This window comes from Gadus macrocephalus, chromosome 3, assembly GCF_031168955.1.
Source record: "Gadus macrocephalus chromosome 3, ASM3116895v1".
Lineage (NCBI taxonomy): Eukaryota > Metazoa > Chordata > Actinopteri > Gadiformes > Gadidae > Gadus > Gadus macrocephalus.
Window position 1 is genome coordinate 23701322 of NC_082384.1, and position 18144 is coordinate 23719465.

An 18144-nucleotide genomic window follows, 5' to 3' on the forward strand; every position below is an offset into this window, starting at 1 on the left:
CTCGCGTCAATCGCCGGCGGCGCGCGCAGAGCAGACCCGGAAGCTTGAAGCGCGGGCGTCGCCTATCTGCTCTTCGCCATACTCGCAGAGTGCAGCGCAACTCAAGCACTTACCGCTCACAGCCACCGAAAGCTATCCCCATCATAAGGTAGGTCGGTGCTCCTTTGACGAAGATCAAACATGGATTACTTACTGGGTGTAGTTGTGTAATAGTTGACGATTAAACCGATATATTTGCTGCTTGTCTGCCCTGAATGTGAAGGAATAAAGCTAAAGCTAGCGGTGCAGAGCTGGCTGTTAGCTCGGTGGATGCTAACGTGTTCCTCTCCCACCCCTCTCGGTAGAATTTACAAGTTGCTCGCAAAAATAACGAATAGGTATTTGGGTCTGGAATTAAAAACTACCATCCTTCGGTACATTTGTCGACTCGGTAGAGCCGGTTTTTCGGGGACGGTCGCGTCGTTTAAGCGTAGTCTGGTCGCTGTCTGCTGAACGTCTAGGAAGGTGCTCGACGTCTGGCGTCTCCAGACCAGGTCTTCACGTTACATGTAACGTTAGTGCTTCTAGAACCGTGGAGGTAACGGTACCACTTCGGTTTTAGATGCACCAACGTTACATATAACCCTGCCTCTTCGGTTCTAGATGCACTAATCTAAAAACAAAGGGGTAACGTTAACCCCCTCGGTCTTTTGGATGCACTAACGTTACATGTCACGTTGGTGCATTACATAGTGCATTACATGGAACGTTCGTGCATCTTGAACCGAAGAGGTAAGCGGGTTCATCCACCTCGCTTCCTATGGAGACATCGATGCAGTTTCACAAACCCTTTAATGAGCTGATGTCAACCTAACGTTTCACTCTGAGATTTATTTTGCGCATGATCATTATTCAATTTAAGATATGTGTAATTCGCATAAAGATGTCTGATTCCCATCTGGATCCTGGATTGGAAGTTTGCGTCTCTTCTGGGTCTACTACATGTCTTTTTATTCATTGTCTGCGTCAATGTACAACTAATCGTGCGTATTGGTTTACATGCTCTGGGGATATGATATCGATTGGAACATTCTCGTGACTTTCAATCTGGCCTTTTCAGTCCAATTGTGTCCTACTTCCTCTTTGAATCTGAAGTCACTGGTTTCCTGTCATGCCCGTCGGGCGGCAGGCCTGCTGAATGTCTTCCCCGCGAGATGGGTGGGGTAGCGCTTACAAACGGTAACCTTTCGAAATCTATTTGACGCAGATCCTGCCTACTTGACCCTATTGCTAAATCATATTCATTTGGGAAATGGTTTACTTTAAAAGTATATATGGTGTAATCCGACCAGCGGTATTTGGCTACAGTACCGTTGTGGAGAAAGTAGTATTTCTCGTTGGCATGGAAAGAGGAACTCTTGATCAGACGCAGAGGTTCATAGTCGCTTGTGACATATACATTTGTCTCCTGCAGCATATCAAATTTATTCAGCCCCCCCCCCCTAGAAAATATTAAACTCGGACAAATATTATCAAATGATCATGGTACCTGATCAGTAAATCCATCAATGATAATTAGCCTATATTCAACCGTTGCCTACACCACTGGGTCTATACTGCCTGAGGCGACACTCGTTTATGGCATAAAATCGTGCCATTTACAGGAGAGTTGAGCATGGTTGACCGTTTAGATAAATTATTAATCATTAACAGTAAATTGCCTTAGATTCCAACAGATAACGATCATGCAGATGGTTTCTTACTCTACATGGAGCTTGAGATCTCTATGGGCCTCACAGTAAATTGGTTACATTCTTCAAGACGATTCTGTGTTTAGGGCTTCAGCCCAAATAGCCAAAATCTCCCTGTTTAGGCATGCTAATGACTGCTGACCACTGTGTGCAGGTCTGCAGAGAGTGCAATCCTTACAGCGAGCTGGAATTCCACCAGCGCTAGTGCTAGTTCGGGCAGGTCACAAGAGCAGCTCAACAGGAAGAATGCTAAGAAAAGCTTGTGTTTTTCTCAAGGAAGAGGAAGCCCATTATTCTCCTTATTGTTTATTATCATTGTTACTTTCCTGTGTCCTCCAACACAAATCTCTGCGTATGGTTGGCATGAAATGTTCCACTGCCAAGGTTCTGGCGCAGCTCCCGTTGAGGGAGAGAGATGTATACAATTGTTTATTATCGTTACAACCTCTGTTAGTACGGTAAATGGAACAGCAGTTGTGTGTTGGTTTGGCCCACTTCCTGCTTTTGTTACACTGCTTTTGAAACTAGTATAATTTTTCTTGATGCTTTGACTCATTTGGAACCGAAAGGCTTATCTGGTTTGTAAGTAACCAACATAAGAATTAACGCATTTGAATTACAGATCAAACAAAGAGCTGGTGATATATACTCCTTTTATAGATCATATAGTCTATGTGCCCATGTCCTGTTTAAAGTCATGCCAGGATGTGATCTTGAGGGGTTTTCAATCTGAAAAACCCGGTGGTATCTTTTTGCTGTTTGTGGTCTAACGTGACATCCTGTCTGCTGCGGGCGTTCAGGTATTTTAGTCCAAACAAAAGGCCTTCATTACATTACCCCCAGAGGCATACGTTTTGACATGGTCTCAGGAAATCGTTCCCGAGGCCATGTGGTACGTTAATGATTTGCATCTCTCTCCTCTAGCATACGTGGGGCGTGGGCTTGTGCATAAGGGGGGGGTCAAGCCCTAGCTTAGACGGCAGGGCCTCGTGTGTGTTTCCATGACATCATGGCTTCAAGTGTGTGTGTGTGTGTGTGTGTGTGTGTGTGTGTGTGTGTGTGTGTGTGTGTGTGTGTGTGTGTGTGTGTGTGTGTGTGTGTGTGTGTGTGTGTGTGTGTGTGTGTGTGTGTGTGTGTGTGTGTGGCGGTAGTATGTTGGCTTCCAGGAAGCCGGGGCTGATGATGTCACACACACACACTGCTCCCAGAAGATCTGAACGGTGTGTAAGCTCAGCAGTTGGCCTTTACAGGAATAACGCGCTGTCATCTGGTCAGCCTCGACTGTCTTCTAGCAAGGCGTTGGAGAACAGATGCTTCACCTGACCTGTCCAGGTTTGCAATAGTCATAACACAGCTGTTGTCGCTGCCGCCGTGTTATTCTGTCGTCCCCTGGACTGAATCAAGACGTTTATTTTACTCCTGCCTCCGCCAGAACTTTCCAGAGAGGAGGTGGCTGTTAGGTTATCGGCTAAGCATCACTCTTTATCTGGTTGTGGTTCAGTAAAGATGTGATACAAAACCCAATTTACAATAATAAAAAAATACATTTCTGGAGATTTTGCTGACGCTTTTATCCAAAGCGACTTACAAGCGTTCATTCACATATTCACACACCGACGGCGGTGTCAACCACGCAGGGCGACAGCCAGCTCGTCAGGAGCAGTTAGGGTTAGGTGTCTTGCTCAGGGACACCTCGACACTCGAGCCAGGGATCGAACTAGCAACCTTCCGGTGACTAGTTGACCCCCTCCTCTACCTCCCTGAGTCACTGCCGCCCAAAACTCTTCAGGTTTCTTTTCATTGGGCTTGTTCCCGGCTTCCGCTGGCCTACGTATTCACATTTGCTCAAATTACGAGTAGGTTGAACTGATGCTAAGACGACCCAGCCTCGGGAATGCCGTTCATAAATTTGAGTTTGTGTCCCCCCCCCCCCCCCCCCCCTCCATTGTGTCTCCTGTGTCCTCTTCGCCCCCCCCCCGTCGCCCCCAGACATGGCTGAGGACAACGTGACTCCGGAGCAGCTCGCTGCCATCGCGGCGGAAAACGAGGAGGGCGAGAAGGTCAACTACAAGGCTCCGGCGCAGAAGTCCCTCCAGGAGATCACCGAGCTGGACAAGGACGACGAGAGCCTGCGCAAGTACAAGGAGACCCTGCTGGGGCCCGGTGCTGCTGTCGTGGGTAAGACCGGGGCATCATCACGTCGACCTTTTCAGTCGTTAAGCAGCGCAACGCTCTCGCCCTGAGACGCGTTCTAAAACATTTGACAAAGTGAGAAGCAGAAGAAGATGATGGCATTCAGGCGAAGTTAGTACCTAAAGAAAATAATCGTATTGGTGCTTAAAGGGTGACCTGCCGGAGATGGTCCTTAAGAATTGTATTTGTAAGCGCTATATCCTTCAACACGAGTCAGGCGATCAGAGGCTGCCGGAGGAACTGGGTCCCCAGCTTTGGTTTGATGCATGGTTCCTTTTTATGTTTCGTGATGATAAAGAGGCGACAGGGAGAGAGAGAGGGCAGGGAAAGTAGCCATGTAGCGTCCCATGTTCTCATGTTCTCTCTGATGGGCGTTCAACCTGCAAGCTGCATAAGTCTTACCTTCAGTGGCGGTGTGTTGGTTGACACAACAAGGAAGTCGGGGAAAGGACTGAGAATGAGGGGTAGGCACTCGTCCAACCACGTGTATAAATGGGATGCGGTAAGCGTACTCCATGGACCGGCCATTGTCTCCTGTCATGGGGAGGAGGGCTGGATGCTGGGCATGCATGGACTGCAAAGCGGGCATTGGTCCCCTGTGCAAACCCGGGCTTTCACTGTGTTTAGTTAAAGCTACACAGCATTAGCCAGCCGACAATGCAGCCATCTTAAGATACTAATCTGGGATACTCTTGAAGTGTCGTCCGGGATAAATGTGTTTACACATTCAGACCACGTGGTTGCGCGTGCTCCGTGTCTGTTTGGTGCACGTACAGACAGACCATGTGACTGAAGTCTGGCATGTAAGCCATCACTCGCTGGATTCCATCTGAGGGAGGGCGCGACTTCCCTCTGCAAAATGTCTCAATGATGTAGAGTGGGTCCGAGTGTAAGCTGCTCTTCCTGTTTCCCCTCGTGAAGAAAAGCGGTTACACCGCATCTGCTGTTGGCTGTCTTGCGCATGACCTTTTCCGTGTAGTTAATTTGTGGGTGTGTTTTGATTAGGACTGCAAGACATATCGTTTTCGGAATGAAATCCTGGGAGGAATAGTGTTTTTAAATAACCTTCTAATTTTCCATGATTAATCTACAAGAAAGTAATCTGTCTGGTATAACCTAATTAACTCAGATTTAAGGGTTCTCTGATACAGTTTGTTGCTAGGGAGTGACATGCAGGCTCCGCATGAACAACAAACCACCAACCACTGTTGATGTTGATCAGCTTAATGATCAGGAAACCGAAGCCGTCGCAGACAGGCCCTACTAGTCATCGAACAAATCTTCAAAATTAAAGTTCCAAAGAGAACAACAACGTCAGTTGTTTGGAATTATTTTGGTTACAGAATAGGCGACGTGGACCAAAAACCGGTACTTTGTCGGGAGTGCCTTGCAATTGTTGCCACAACAAAAGACAATGTGTCTTATTTATTTCCCCATTTAATTTGACACCATAAAGCTCTGTGTAAGACCGCAGCGCCGAAGCAGAAAACGAGTCTCCTGCACCATGCGAGGGTTAAATGCTCCCAGTGCGACTAGTGATGGTTAAATGCTCCCAGTGCGACTAGTGGTGGTTAAATGCTCCCAGTGCGACTAGTGATGGTTTAAATGCTCCCAGTGCGGCTAGTGGAGGGTTAAAGGCTCCCAGTGCGGCTAGTGGAGGGTTAAGTGCTCCCATTGCGGCTAGTGGAGGGTTAAATGCTCCCAGTGCGGCTAGTGGAGGGTTAAAGGCTCCCAGTGCGGCTAGTGGAGGGTTAAAGGCTCCCAGTGCGGCTAGTGATGGGTTAAGTGCTCCCATTGCGGCTAGTACTGCTATCGACGGGTTGAATGCGTCCTCAAATTCCTTCAGGATTAAAATAAAGTATTTAAAACAAAATGTAATAATGGTGCGCTACAGCGAAAGTAAACGTGCAGTTAATCTAGCGTCCCGAGGTTGATCCAGTACATTGCCATCGATACGTGCCATTGGTCCAACCAGAAGGGGGATTTTGTTAAACAACTGTTCCACAATGTCCTATCTTGTGGTGCACTCTCTGTAAAAATGCTGATCGTCTTGACAGCATTCCAGCGACGCTGTCTGTACACGTCGACTCTCTGCCTGTTTGAGCGGCGGTCTGGTTGGATGGAAGTCAGTGGCTCACCTGCCTTTCAATTTCATGGCTTCAGGGTTCGAGGTTGTGATTGTGGGGGAGGGGGTTGTGATTGTGGGGGAGGGGTTTCTGATTGTGGGGGAGGGGTTTCTGATTGTGCGGGAGGGGGTTGTGATTGTGGGGGAGGGGTTTCTGATTGTGCGGGAGGGGGTTGTGATTGTTGTGCAGTACATTGAAGACAGTGGTGCAATAATAAAACATCCCAGATGGATTCCCTGGTGGATCAAACTTTAACCAAGTTAACCAACGCCTTCGTACCAGCAGTCGCTGGTACGAAGGCGTTCCTTGGTTAAAGTTTGATCAATTCCCTGGCCTGTTATTGGTCGCCATAAGCCCACACTAGCTCAAACCATTGGACTTTGGGTTTTCATTGAGCTCCTCGACCAAGTCCCGCTGTGTTAGATTTAGCTTTTCGTTTAATCGTTTTATGTTGTCCCGAAATAAAACCATTGCGTCATGCTTCATCCTATTCTCAAGACTCTCGTCCACTCTGTTAAACGATAATAAATCCTTTTTGATCCGACGTGTGGCTGTTCCCTGTTCCCCTTTCAGATCCTAAGGCCCCCAACGTGGTGGTGACCCGCCTGACTCTGATGTGCGAGACCGCCCCTGAACCCCTCACCCTGGACCTGACAGGTGGGTCCCGCAGAGCCGGCTCAGGCTCGCCGTGCACCTCCACAGAGACGCCAGGGGAGAGGGGACTGGTAACCTGAAGGTTGCTAGTTCGATCCCCGGCTCCTCCTAGCTCGAGTGTCGAGGTGTCCCTGAGCGAGGCACCTCGCCCTGACGAGCTGGCTGTCGCCCTGCGTGGTTGACACCGCCGTCGGTGTGTGAATGAAGGGTTGTACGTCGCTTTGGATAAAGGCGTCAGGAAAATCCCCTGAATGTAGTTGAGCGGTGGAAGACACGCGTGTGGACATTAAATATTTGATATAAATTTTATAGAACAGCTGGATACATATCTGTAAATTATTTTAGATTTGCAGATTTTCTTTTTGACCATTTTGTGGATATTTTTTTTTAAGGCGAAATTTCAAAGTTTTCAGTTGCAAAGTGTTTTTGGGAGAGACATGCAGAATAAATACATCATGTTTTCAAACTCAAAGATAATCGTTTGAATAACGTGGTCTTAACATTGACCAAATTAATCGTGATTAGGATTTCTTTTTTCATAATCGAGCAGCCCAATCCCAGAGTGGGACTGGATTGCGACTCAGTTCTGTTGAGGGCCTCTAACCCTTCACTTGATATGTTTAGCTGCACAAGGGGGCCCATGAAGCAAGATTAATGCTTGGGCTCTATAAGGGTCTATAAGAGTCCCAACCATTATTGTAACAAGACGCCCATCTTAGAAATTGATAAATTCATTCTTCAATTAGTTCGACTCTGTGTATAGGTTCCGTCTTGAGGCTTATCAGCAGGCCTGTGGCCCTGTGTTATGTTGATTATCCCCAGGCTCTGTTTGGAGTCGTAAATCAATGCTATTCCATGTATGAATACATTTGTGTAGTGCGATGGACTCACAGAAAGACATTATCATTGCCCACGACGTTTGCCATCTCCTAAAATATCTTGGTGCTCGTGGTGAAGATGTGTTCCTGTCACCGGATGTGTGTGTTTACTCAAGCGTAGCGAAGCTAGCCTGAGAAAATAAACACATTCTTTAAAGAACCATCTGGGAATTAAAGAGAGCGGTTCATTTAAGGGAGGCATCATTACTATGTTTGACAAATGGCGTTTAAGAGCAACAGGGTGTGAAATGGCTTGGGCTAACGTGTGTGTGTGTGTGTGTGTGTGTGTGTGTGTGTGTGTGTGTGTGTGTGTGTGTGTGTGTGTGTGTGTGTGTGTGTGTGTGTGTGTGTGTGTGTGTGTGTGTGTGTGTGTGTGTGTGTGTGTGTGTGTGTGTGTCATTCACTGTGTGGCAGGCCGCCGGTGCCACTGCTAATTGGGCCGCTGCAGTATGGCTCTGAGGTAATGTGTGAGTGTGTAACGTTTCTCGTTGTGTTCCCCACCCCCCCCCACACACACAGGTGACCTGGAGGCCTTCAAGAAACAGTCCTTCATCCTGAAGGAGGGAGTGGAGTACAAAATCAAGATCAGCTTCAAGGTACGCAGGTTAAAAAGCAGGAACTAGTGAGCGCCTTGGTTCTCTCGGATACCACTTTTTTTTTTCCGGCCTGTGATGCCCTCGTTGCATCTAGGTTTGTCTTCATGATTTAGTAGGTGCCGACTCACACTGGATTTAGCGGCAGGTATGGATATTGGCCGTAAAAGAGTAAAGAATGACAGATATCGGACGATATAAATGGTGGTGTCCTGGGGGGTGGAGACCGCTGCTTGGGATTGGCTGCTCACCCTCCAGCAATGCTTCGGGGCCCCAGCGACATCCAATTAAAACCCAGCGCTAAAGCAACCAATTAACTGTAGGGGGGAGGAGCTACCGACCTTCACACAGAACAGGATGTGAAACTGTAGGTGTTGGGAGTGTTTGTGTAGATGAACTGTGGTTCACAGGCCTGATAGAGTTCAGGCGTGGTGCCTGAATTCAGGCTTGAGCTTGGCCATTTTGTATGTTTGCACTGAGGATGGTCTGAATGGGACTGAAAACGTTTTGCACGCACTTTGGGTAGCACTTCACACTTTTATGCAATAATAACGTGTTGTTGCATCGGCTACCTGGTGTGCGAGTTCCGCTCCTTTTATTGTTGTCAAGAAAGGCAATTCTCTATGGTGTCTTCGCACAGATAACTTCACTTCCTTTCAGCCCTGGGTTCAATAAACATAAATTGAATTGCATAAATGTATCGACGCTAAGTTGAGTTTTCTTATCGGCAAACGTAAACGCTGATTTGCAATATATTTGATCGGCCGGCAAAATATCCGATGTATATCGGTCGGGCTTGGCTTGTGTCCAATAATCCTTTTTAAGCCGTAAAACATTTACATTACATTTAGGGCATTTAGCAGACCCTTTTATCTTTTTACGACTTACAAACAGTACATAACAATCGCTAGGATAACCTATTCCCTGTACAGCTAGGATAAGAAGCTACACAGCCAAGTACTATAACTAAGTAGGAGTTGATTAGTGCGTACATTAAGTACCAGGACGTACACCATACAATAAGGAGGAGGGGTTGGAGGCAGTGGCTATGAGTCTAGACGAACTCTGAACCAGGTCAATGGGTTATTGTCTCGTCGTTAAGCGATGTCTGTGTTTCTTCAGGTGAACAAGGAGATCGTGTCCGGCCTCAAGTACGTCCAGGTGACCCAGAGGAAAGGCATCAAAAGTGAGTGAATCCTTTTGAGTCCTGCCAGCCGACTGTGATGTGTCCGTTCTGTAATCCATAAGAACAATGACGTGTGTGGTTCCTGCATCACAATGAAAGAAGTCACGTTTACGCGAAAAGTGAATTCTCTTAATCGTGATACACACACACACACACACACACGCACACACGCACACACGCACGTGTGTGTTGCCGTTTATCCCCTTGACATCCTTTTTGATGTGCGCACGCATACACAGGACTCAGTCTGACCCGATCTGTGTCTCCCCCCTCTCTCCCCCACCGCCCAGTCGACAAGTCGGACTACATGGTGGGCAGCTACGGCCCCCGCCCGGATGAGTACGACTTCCTGACCCCCCTGGAGGAAGCGCCCAAGGGCATGCTGGCCCGCGGCACCTACAACCTCAAGTCCCGCTTCACGGACGACGACCAGCACGACCACCTCTCCTGGGAGTGGAACCTGAACATCAAGAAGGAGTGGAAGGACTAAGACCACGGGAGGACGGAGAGAGGCCTTTCTGAGTCGGGTGGTGCTGTGGTTCAGGGGGGGGGGGGGGGGGGGGGGGGTCCCCGTGTTGCTCTCCCCTCGCCACCCGACACCCCCCTCTGTCCCCCCCCCCCCAGCCCCTGTGTCTGCCATTTCTGCCTTTTTTTTTTGTTTTTGTTGTTTTTTTTATTCCTCGTGCATTCCAGCTTCATGCCTTAGTTTCCACCTCCTCGCCGTCTCTCACGCTCACTCTGAACCCGTCTCTCCATCGCAGCCCCCGGTCCGTCCATCCCCATGGCAACTCTACAGCAGAGTTGCATCCCAGTTGCGTCTTCTTGGCGTCACCAACCCCCCCCCCCCCCCCCCATTAACCACGCCCCCTCCCTCCCCCCACCTCCCCCTCCCTCCCCCCCTCAGTGCCTCTACACCACCGCCATTCAATCACATGTTTTGCTGCTTCAAGAGATTAACCCCGCCTTCCATATCTCTCTTTTTTTTTTATTTTCTTCTTCCAAAATGGTGTCTTCCTCTCTCAGTAAGTACATGTGTCGGTCGGGGGGGGAAGGGGGGAAACAACTGTACAATCGACTTCTGTTTTGCCTTTTCTTTTTTATATGAATGTGTAAATGGCTGTGTCGTGGCTAGACGTCCATCACTGTTGATCATTAACCCGCGTACCGTGGACCCCCTCGGGGGGCCCCCGCCACGCCCCCCGCAGCGTTGGCCTCAACAGCGTCGCTCGCTGGCTGTCTTTACCATATTTTACCAATACCTGCCTTGTGAACGATTTAAAAAGAACAAGAATAAAAAACTGCTTTAGGCCCCTGACCCCTCCTCCCTCATCCTCTCCTCTTCCCCCCCCCCCAGGGATGAGTCGAATCGACCGTAATATTTACTCTTCTACGGTTAAGAGCTGTAAAGTGTGTGAAGGAAGGAGCTGTAAAAAAATACATAAAAAAAACCTACTACAAAAAAAACAACTAACCAAACACTTGCATGCCTTTGGTGCCAGAAGCACAACTGCTGTCAATCAAGGGCTCACCTCTTGCCACACGATGAGCGAACCCCTCCTTCCCCAGCCCTTCGGGGGGCAGCGCTCCTGCTGGTAGCGGTCCCATCCCCACGACGCTGCAGGACCCGCCGGCGGCGGCGGCGGCGGCGGCGGCGGCGAGCAGAACCACGCCGCCCCCGTGGTCACCTCAACGCTCTTCGCTCAGCCCCTCCTTAGCCTCTTAGCACGCTGTCATCTCGGTCAGTATTGATATCTCTCGGCACTTGTGTTCCTCCTCCACGCCTTGAGGCCTTAACACCCACCCCCTGGTCAGGTGTGAAACTAAATTATGAATATTACCTTTTCCGTTTATTTCTTTGATTTGTTTTCGCTTTGCCTTTCATCATGCACATCGGCCCCTTTTTCTTAACAATTACAACGACAAAAAAACTGCATTGAAAAACGTCTTGACCTCAGCTGTCCAATCAGAAGGTCGGAGAGAGTGGCGTTCTGGGGGGGGGAGAGAGCCTTCTGAGCTGGACGCCGCATGCTCGCTGGAGACCCTGGCGGCGTACGGTCTGGTCTTCGTCACCGGGTCCTTGTAGCAGAGAGGGAAGCAGACCGCTGTGGTCACCTCTGGCCAGGCCTCAGACACAGCGCCACCTAGGGCCTCGGCATAGCAACCCCTGATGAGACCAGACCAGGCCCGCCTATTGACGGCTTTGATGGGTGGGAGAATAGATCGGTTAGGACAAGGGAGTGGGTCTAAAAATGTTAAAGTCCCCCTGCACCTCAGACATCAAATGTATGTATTGCTGTATCATGCATTCTTTTTCATTGTACAGTTTATATGAAACGCTGGCATGCTGGTGGGGTTGTATATTTGATCATTTGTGAGTGCTCTTCTCAAGTCAATAAAACATTTGCTGAACTTTGCCTGCACTATTTTTTGCTGCACTCATCTAAGGTGGGCTTCCAGTAGGGCGAGAGGTAGCCCTACCCTCTCACGCTGTTAGTTTATAGGTTAAGTGCAAAACATAAGATGCATTGCATTGACAGGGGCCCTGTTATACCACCAGGTGTGAGGGATTTGTCATCACAAGACTGGGAACAATCTGCCCCTTCCTGTTTTTTTAGTGACATCCCGAGTGGGACTCTCCATCCATCTAATTATAATTAGATGGATGGATAAGCAAAATGTTCTTATCCACTGGGTAGATGGACACTCCCACTTGTGATGTCACTAATTGGTAGTGACTAATCATCACACATGTTTATGTCTAATCACACTCAAACCTGGTGGTTTAATTGCGATTGTGTTTCGTAGGGACGCCAGGCATTTTGTCGTTGAATATTTCACAATGAACTAAATCCTCCTTTAAAAAGCTAATTAAATCTGCCAAATCGGCAACTCCGATCCTCTGACATTAGTTGTACAGGTCTCTTCTACATTGCTTGATCCCCCGATCCACACATTCTTGATCATGTAACTGCGTTGTAACTTTGATCATGCAATTTACACTTGGAGAAGCCCGGTCACGTATTCTAAATTTAAGATTATTTGCGCCTCCACCTTGCTTATTACGGTAGAGCCCTTTTGTGCCGCCGGGGATCACGTATAGGCAGGTATTAAATAATCAGAATAAAATTGGTTTGATTACTAATTGGTTTCTACAAACTACACCATTTTCTATTGAGCATGTCCCTAGGTACCTATGGCCTAATATTTAAGGGATTTAACTGCAGCATTTAATACCGTTCAAACGATTGGGGTCACTTAGAAATGTCCTTATTTTTTTAAAGAAAAGCCAATTTTTTGTCAATGAAGATCACATTAAATTAATCAGAAATACAGTCTTGACATTGTTAATGTGAATGACTATTCTAGTTGGAAAAGGATGATTTTTTATTTAATATCTACATAGGTGTAGAGAGGCCTATTTCCAACAATCACTCCTGTGTTGTAATGGTACATTACGCTAATCGTTTTAAAAGGCCAATTGGTGATTAGAAAACACTTGTGCAATTATGTGAGCACAGCACAACTGTTGAAAAAAGGTGAGTTTTCATGAAAATTTGAAATTGTCTTGGTGACCCCAAACTTTTGAACAGTAGTGCAAGTCAGCCGGAATCTATAGATTGCTATGTACGAGACGAAAAAACGGGAGAAGATGAAAATTACTTAGCTTGCGCTCCCATTAAGGACCTAGACGATCATGCTCTTTAACCATCATCCACCCAACAAATACCATACAGACCCCCCCCACACACATCACATAAAAGTCATGTTGCAACCATGTTTGTTAATGGCCATACTGTATTTATATTTTACATTTTTTACCCAAAGCAAAATAGAAATATTAATTACAAATTTAATAGAGAAAGGCACATCATCAAAATACAATTTGGCATGCACTTACGTTGTCCTTTTTTTAGAAACTGCAGTAAACATTCACAAGACTTGGCCCACTACTGTCTGCATGAAGCCCACCTTCTGGTGAACAGGTCCAGTCACTTTCTATTAAACCAATTCAAAGACTCACGACGTCATGTACAGTTGAGCTAGTGTATGTAAGGAAATGTAGGCATTTACAATATGTTGAATGCGGTGCTTGCTTTTTTTTTTTTTGTAAACAGGGGTTTTTGTATCCGGGCTGAAGTCCTGCCGACCGATGCTAGCAGAGAAACAAAGCAAGAAAAATCGAATCCCTGAATTGGTTGAATGGAAAATGAACCACGTCTGCTTCGCCAACACCCCCCCCCCCTATCCATGTTTTTTTCCTGTTGTTGTAGTACAAAAAGAGAGCACTGTTCCACTGGCTATGTGCGAGGAGGGACCCTATACATAAAAAATACAACATAGATACACATTCACAGGAGCAGAGAGGAGGTCAACATGCAAAAATACAGTTTGGTCCATCTTTACAGTAGTCAGCTCAAGTCCAGAGCACGTTCCCGACACTAGTCCTGAGAAGAAAGCACGCGCATCCCCCACCCCCCCCTCCCTCCCTCCCTCCCTCCCCCTCCCCCCTCTGCACCTAATGGCAACAACAAACTCAACAGGAAAAATAGGGTTTGTTTTTGGCACAATAAAATCATTTCTAAGTCATCCACACACACACCCGGTCCAACACGCACACCCCGCACCCGCTCACACTTTCCGGAACGTTCCTTGAAGACGATCGCTTTCGAGAGACATCTCTGTACATGGCTTAAAGTAGGTCTTCTTTCTCTCTTTTCCAATGACTGTATATCTTAAAAATATAGCAACAAGAGCAAAGGGCACATCAAAATAGTCTTGTTTTTAAAATAATAATAATAAAAATAAAAAAAAAATATTAAAAAAAGGGCGGTGGACTTGAAGCAGAACCACTGATCAGCGCTCTGCCGGGTCGCAGGCGAGGAGGTGGCGCTCAGCTCGTTGTACAGTAGATATGCCAAAACAGTCCCAGCCACAGGCAACACAAACGAACCAAACACTGAAAGTATAGCGTCGACGGGCCGCCCCCGCGAGGATCGCCGCTCTCTACGTCTAACGTCACGCCGCCGCCGCCGCCGGACGCCCCCCGGACCCCGACCCTGCTCGGTGACGTGCGTGTGAGACGTGCACGGGGGCGCCGGGGGGAGAGGCCGTTAACACTTTTTTGTTTTTCCTGTTTGCCGCCGGGTTCCGCCCGGTTCTGCCGAGCCTCATTTGGAGAGCTTGCTGATGACCCGGATGAGAGCGGCGTTCTCGTCCTTCAGCCGCTGGTTGTCCGACCGGAGGTCCACCAGCACCTGGGAGAGGGGGGAGAGGGGGGGAGAGGGGCCAGGGTCAGTGCGGGTTACTATATCCTGTATTGTTGCTGCTATGTCGCTGTTGAGGAACCAAGCCTAAGAATTGTACTCTTGTGTACTTGTACAATAAGATGTAACAAAAGTCATTCTGATTCTGATCCTGATTACGTGAAGACAAGGAGCCTTCGGTCAGGAGTCCATGGGACATGTTTCCTTGGACTGCATTGGACATTTCCCATCAGTTGTAACAGGAATACTTTATCAGGAATAGGAATACTTTATATCCATTTGAGTGCCACTCTTTGGACACAGCGTACTTTTGCCGTGGCTCAAATTAAGTGGTCTTTGTGCACTTCTAAGTAGTCAAGGGCAAAGTAAAGCACTTCCCTCTCCCCCTTCCTTTACCTTCTCACTGAACAAAGTCTGGTATCAAAGTGGAACGTTCTTTTAAAAACAGAAGCTTAGGACTAAGACATTAGTCCTAAAGAAATAGTGGATTTCATATTTGTACCTTGAGCTCATCTTCCAACTCCACTGCTTTCCTCTGAAGTGCCAACTTCTCCTGGAGAGGCAAAAAGAATGAATGAATAACACAAACGCATGAATAATAACTAATGTCTCAACTCTGGATTGACACCAAACAAGCAACACCAACAACGGTTCTTTGTGCAGTGCAATGCAGGTTTCACTTCCTGTGTGTCCCTGACATCTCTCAATCTATTCTGTTCAACCTGAAGCGACCTTAAAAGACCTTCCGAAACAAAACTCGTGGTGTTCACTTGCATGGACTATTAATATCCCTTAATCTTTAAATCTTTTTAATCTCGCTAGAGTCGAACACCATGAGGTTTTCTGAGCAATGAGACGACGCAAAAAACCAATGATCAACTGAAATGGTGTTGAACTCTCTTCCACCAAGAGTAGATCCGCTATGAAACTAGTTGTTCTTGTGTTTCCTGGGAACAGTAAGAGCAGGAAGGGCAGACTCACGAAGCGCTCGAGCTCCAGCAGCGCGGGTCGCAGCATGCTGCTCTCTTGGCTCTGCAGGAAGAGGAAGTGAGCACAACACAAGGCCTTACAACAGGTCACAGCGACTTACAATGAGTAGTACATTTGTCCGAAGAAAGGGAAATGACAATATATCGCCGTCAGTACAGTAAGGATGTTCATGGAACCAAGCACTCACAATTGCTAGGTTAACCCATTGCCCGTATATATAACAAAGATAGCGCGGACAAGATGATATGTGAAGCTAAGTACTATTTTTAAGTGAAAGGATGTTAAACATACAATAACTGCGTACATTAAGCGGCAGGACGTACGATTCATGAAGTAGACTTTACATTTTCATTTGGAAACAATAATGTGTAATTCGTATCGTATGAGAATTCCCCCTTAAGGGTCTAGCCATGTTCAGGCATGTTGATGCTCTGTTACGATAAAGTGGATCGAGAAGGTTTCCGTTGGGTGCTCTTTGGCGACCCCTTGGGTGATAAGTGGTAATTCCCCCCCGAGACACAAACAGGGTCTGACACCCGGTACACAACCTTCATGATACTGCAAACGCATGGACTTTCATCAGTGGGCTGTAGTCTTCATCACCATTGTGCTGCCTCATTCTGGCAGAACTATAGCCACTTTAAAAAAAGGTATCGCATTTATGCTGCTAGGGGTTGCTGAATTAAAACATGACAAAAGTAGTAGTTTGAAGACGTTGTGAACTACGTGATATAATGTTATGGGCTTAGTTTACAGCTGTAGATAATTTCATTTCAACCGTTTCCCACAGAACTAGAGTCGACTTTTGGTGCTAGCTAAAGATATTGGATATTCAACAGACTGGATCAGCTGTATTTTACACATTTCATCAAATAAATCGACAAGGGAGCGGGTGTAAAGAATGGTAACCGTGAATAAAACTATGGATTTCTCTGGGTTTAACCCTAACCCTGCGTTCCATTATTCTTGAGAAGGGGAATAAAGCGGCCATGTTGGGCTGACCTGTCGCAGTCTCTCCAGCTCCACTTTGTTCTGGCTCAGCAGCAGCTCCGTCTCCTGCAGCTTCTCTTTCAGCGTGACGTTCTCCCGCAGTACCCCCCGGTAAAGCTAGGGGGAGACAACCGCCGTAATCTCAAGACCCAGTGAACTATAGGACAGGTCTGCAAACTAGTATCCCCAAACGGGAGTGTGAACAAAACAATTACGAGTCATGGAAGTCATTAAAAAAAACAATGTTATCTGGATACATTTTGATTAAATGATTGTTCTCACCAACAATTTGGTGAGAAGCATGAAGAAACTTAAGCTTAACCTTTTGTGTTCAGTTTTACATAGTAGAAATTGTAAATGTGTTAAGCAATCACTTTAACTCAATAAACTCACACTAATTTAACCTATAACCCACAAAGCCTCAGGAAATCAGGAAATGCATCATAAATTCAAGTGTCAGCTAGATTTCAGTCTTTCCATCGCACAAACACGCTAGCCGTTCAGGTTATACCTGTTAACACCTTTCGGCGACACTAAACTAGGACACAGAAATGCTGCCTCTGCTTGTGGTTATTGGGGGATGTGTTTGTCTTTAGTTCAATACACACCAGTTTGTAGTCCAGTGAAGAGTTGTCTGGTTGAGGATCACTGCAGAAGAACACAAGAGTATATATATATATTGTGCAGAGAGAAAGTGAGCGAGAAAGAGGGAGAGAGAGCGAGAGAGAGTGGGAGAGTGAGGGAGAGCGAGAGAGACAGCGAGAGAGAGTGGGAGAGTGAGAGAGAGTGGGAGAGTGAGAGAGAGGGGGAGAGACAGCGAGAGAGAGTGGGAGAGTGAGAGAGAGTGGGAGAGTGAGAGAGCGACACATCAAATCGTGCTAGGAAATAAAACCGTCGCCTCTTACCTGGAGGTGCTGTTGCCGTGCGTCTCATCTGTCCTGGCTGTGCTTATGTCATCATCCTCTTCGTCCTTAAAAAACAAAACATTAGACTTTACAATCTGTACAATCCAATTCTTTAGTCGATGTTAAAACTCATGGTGTATTTTTTTAGAATCATTTTTCATTTTGTGAATGATTCACTTCACAAGTTATCTTTAAAAGCACGTTGTCAACCTCAGAGTGTTGTGTGATCAACCACGGTGAGTCACGATCACGTTTAAGGGCTGATTATGGCCCCGCGTTCGACCCAACGCAACGACCACACGGACGCTTCCGACGCAGTCGTGAACCTTGACGGTTCTGCGTCGGGTTTTAGCAAGCGGACCAATCACAGCCCTCGCTGCTGCTGCGTCGCCTCGACGGAAGGTTAACATTTTTGGGAGGCGCACGTCCGGCCCTTGGGGTGGACGCAAGGAGGGGCCGCAAGGACGTAACGGGGATCCCTAACGCCCTTGCGTTGCGTGAACGTGGGATCGTAATCAGCCCTTAACAGTGTGTGTTAAGGACACTGTGTTTGGTCCGGATGTCACAGAAAGGACCAGCACCCCCCCCCCCCCCCCCCCCCCCCCCCCGATGGTAAGACACGGCCCCCCTGGGGT

The 18144-nt window shown here is 47.3% G+C and overlaps 2 protein-coding genes across 2 annotated transcripts in view; one reads left to right on the forward strand and one right to left on the reverse strand.

Moving 5' to 3' along the window:
• LOC132454658 (rho GDP-dissociation inhibitor 1-like) lies at window positions 1-11769 on the forward strand. The gene is made up of 6 exons (XM_060048162.1): window positions 1-148; window positions 3720-3908; window positions 6623-6706; window positions 8101-8177; window positions 9297-9360; window positions 9651-11769. Exons 2-6 carry the CDS (start codon window positions 3722-3724, stop codon window positions 9848-9850), a joined length of 612 nt encoding a protein of 203 aa, XP_059904145.1. The 5' UTR covers window positions 1-148; window positions 3720-3721; the 3' UTR covers window positions 9851-11769.
• The window catches only part of ppp1r12c (protein phosphatase 1, regulatory subunit 12C), a 20627-nt gene continuing 13706 nt past the window's right edge, over window positions 11224-18144 (reverse strand). The window contains exons 15-20 of the mRNA XM_060048154.1: window positions 17510-17574; window positions 17213-17252; window positions 16617-16721; window positions 15606-15656; window positions 15127-15177; window positions 11224-14615 (exon numbers count right to left, since the gene is read on the reverse strand). Of these exons, the coding sequence (XP_059904137.1) occupies window positions 14529-14615; window positions 15127-15177; window positions 15606-15656; window positions 16617-16721; window positions 17213-17252; window positions 17510-17574 (399 nt within the window). The 3' untranslated portion in view covers window positions 11224-14528. The remainder of the gene's footprint in view (window positions 14616-15126; window positions 15178-15605; window positions 15657-16616; window positions 16722-17212; window positions 17253-17509; window positions 17575-18144) is intronic.

What these genes read in the sequence shown, in the direction of transcription:
- LOC132454658 (XM_060048162.1), top strand. Translation starts at nt 3,722, where the DNA reads ATGGCTGAGGACAACGTGACTCCGGAGCAGCTCGCTGCCATCGCGGCG. An exon ending in CCTCACCCTGGACCTGACAG is followed by an intron (nt 6,707 to 8,100) that starts GTGGGTCCCGCA and finishes CCACACACACAG; the next exon opens with GTGACCTGGAGGCCTTCAAG. An exon ending in CCAGAGGAAAGGCATCAAAA is followed by an intron (nt 9,361 to 9,650) that starts GTGAGTGAATCC and finishes CCCACCGCCCAG; the next exon opens with TCGACAAGTCGGACTACATG.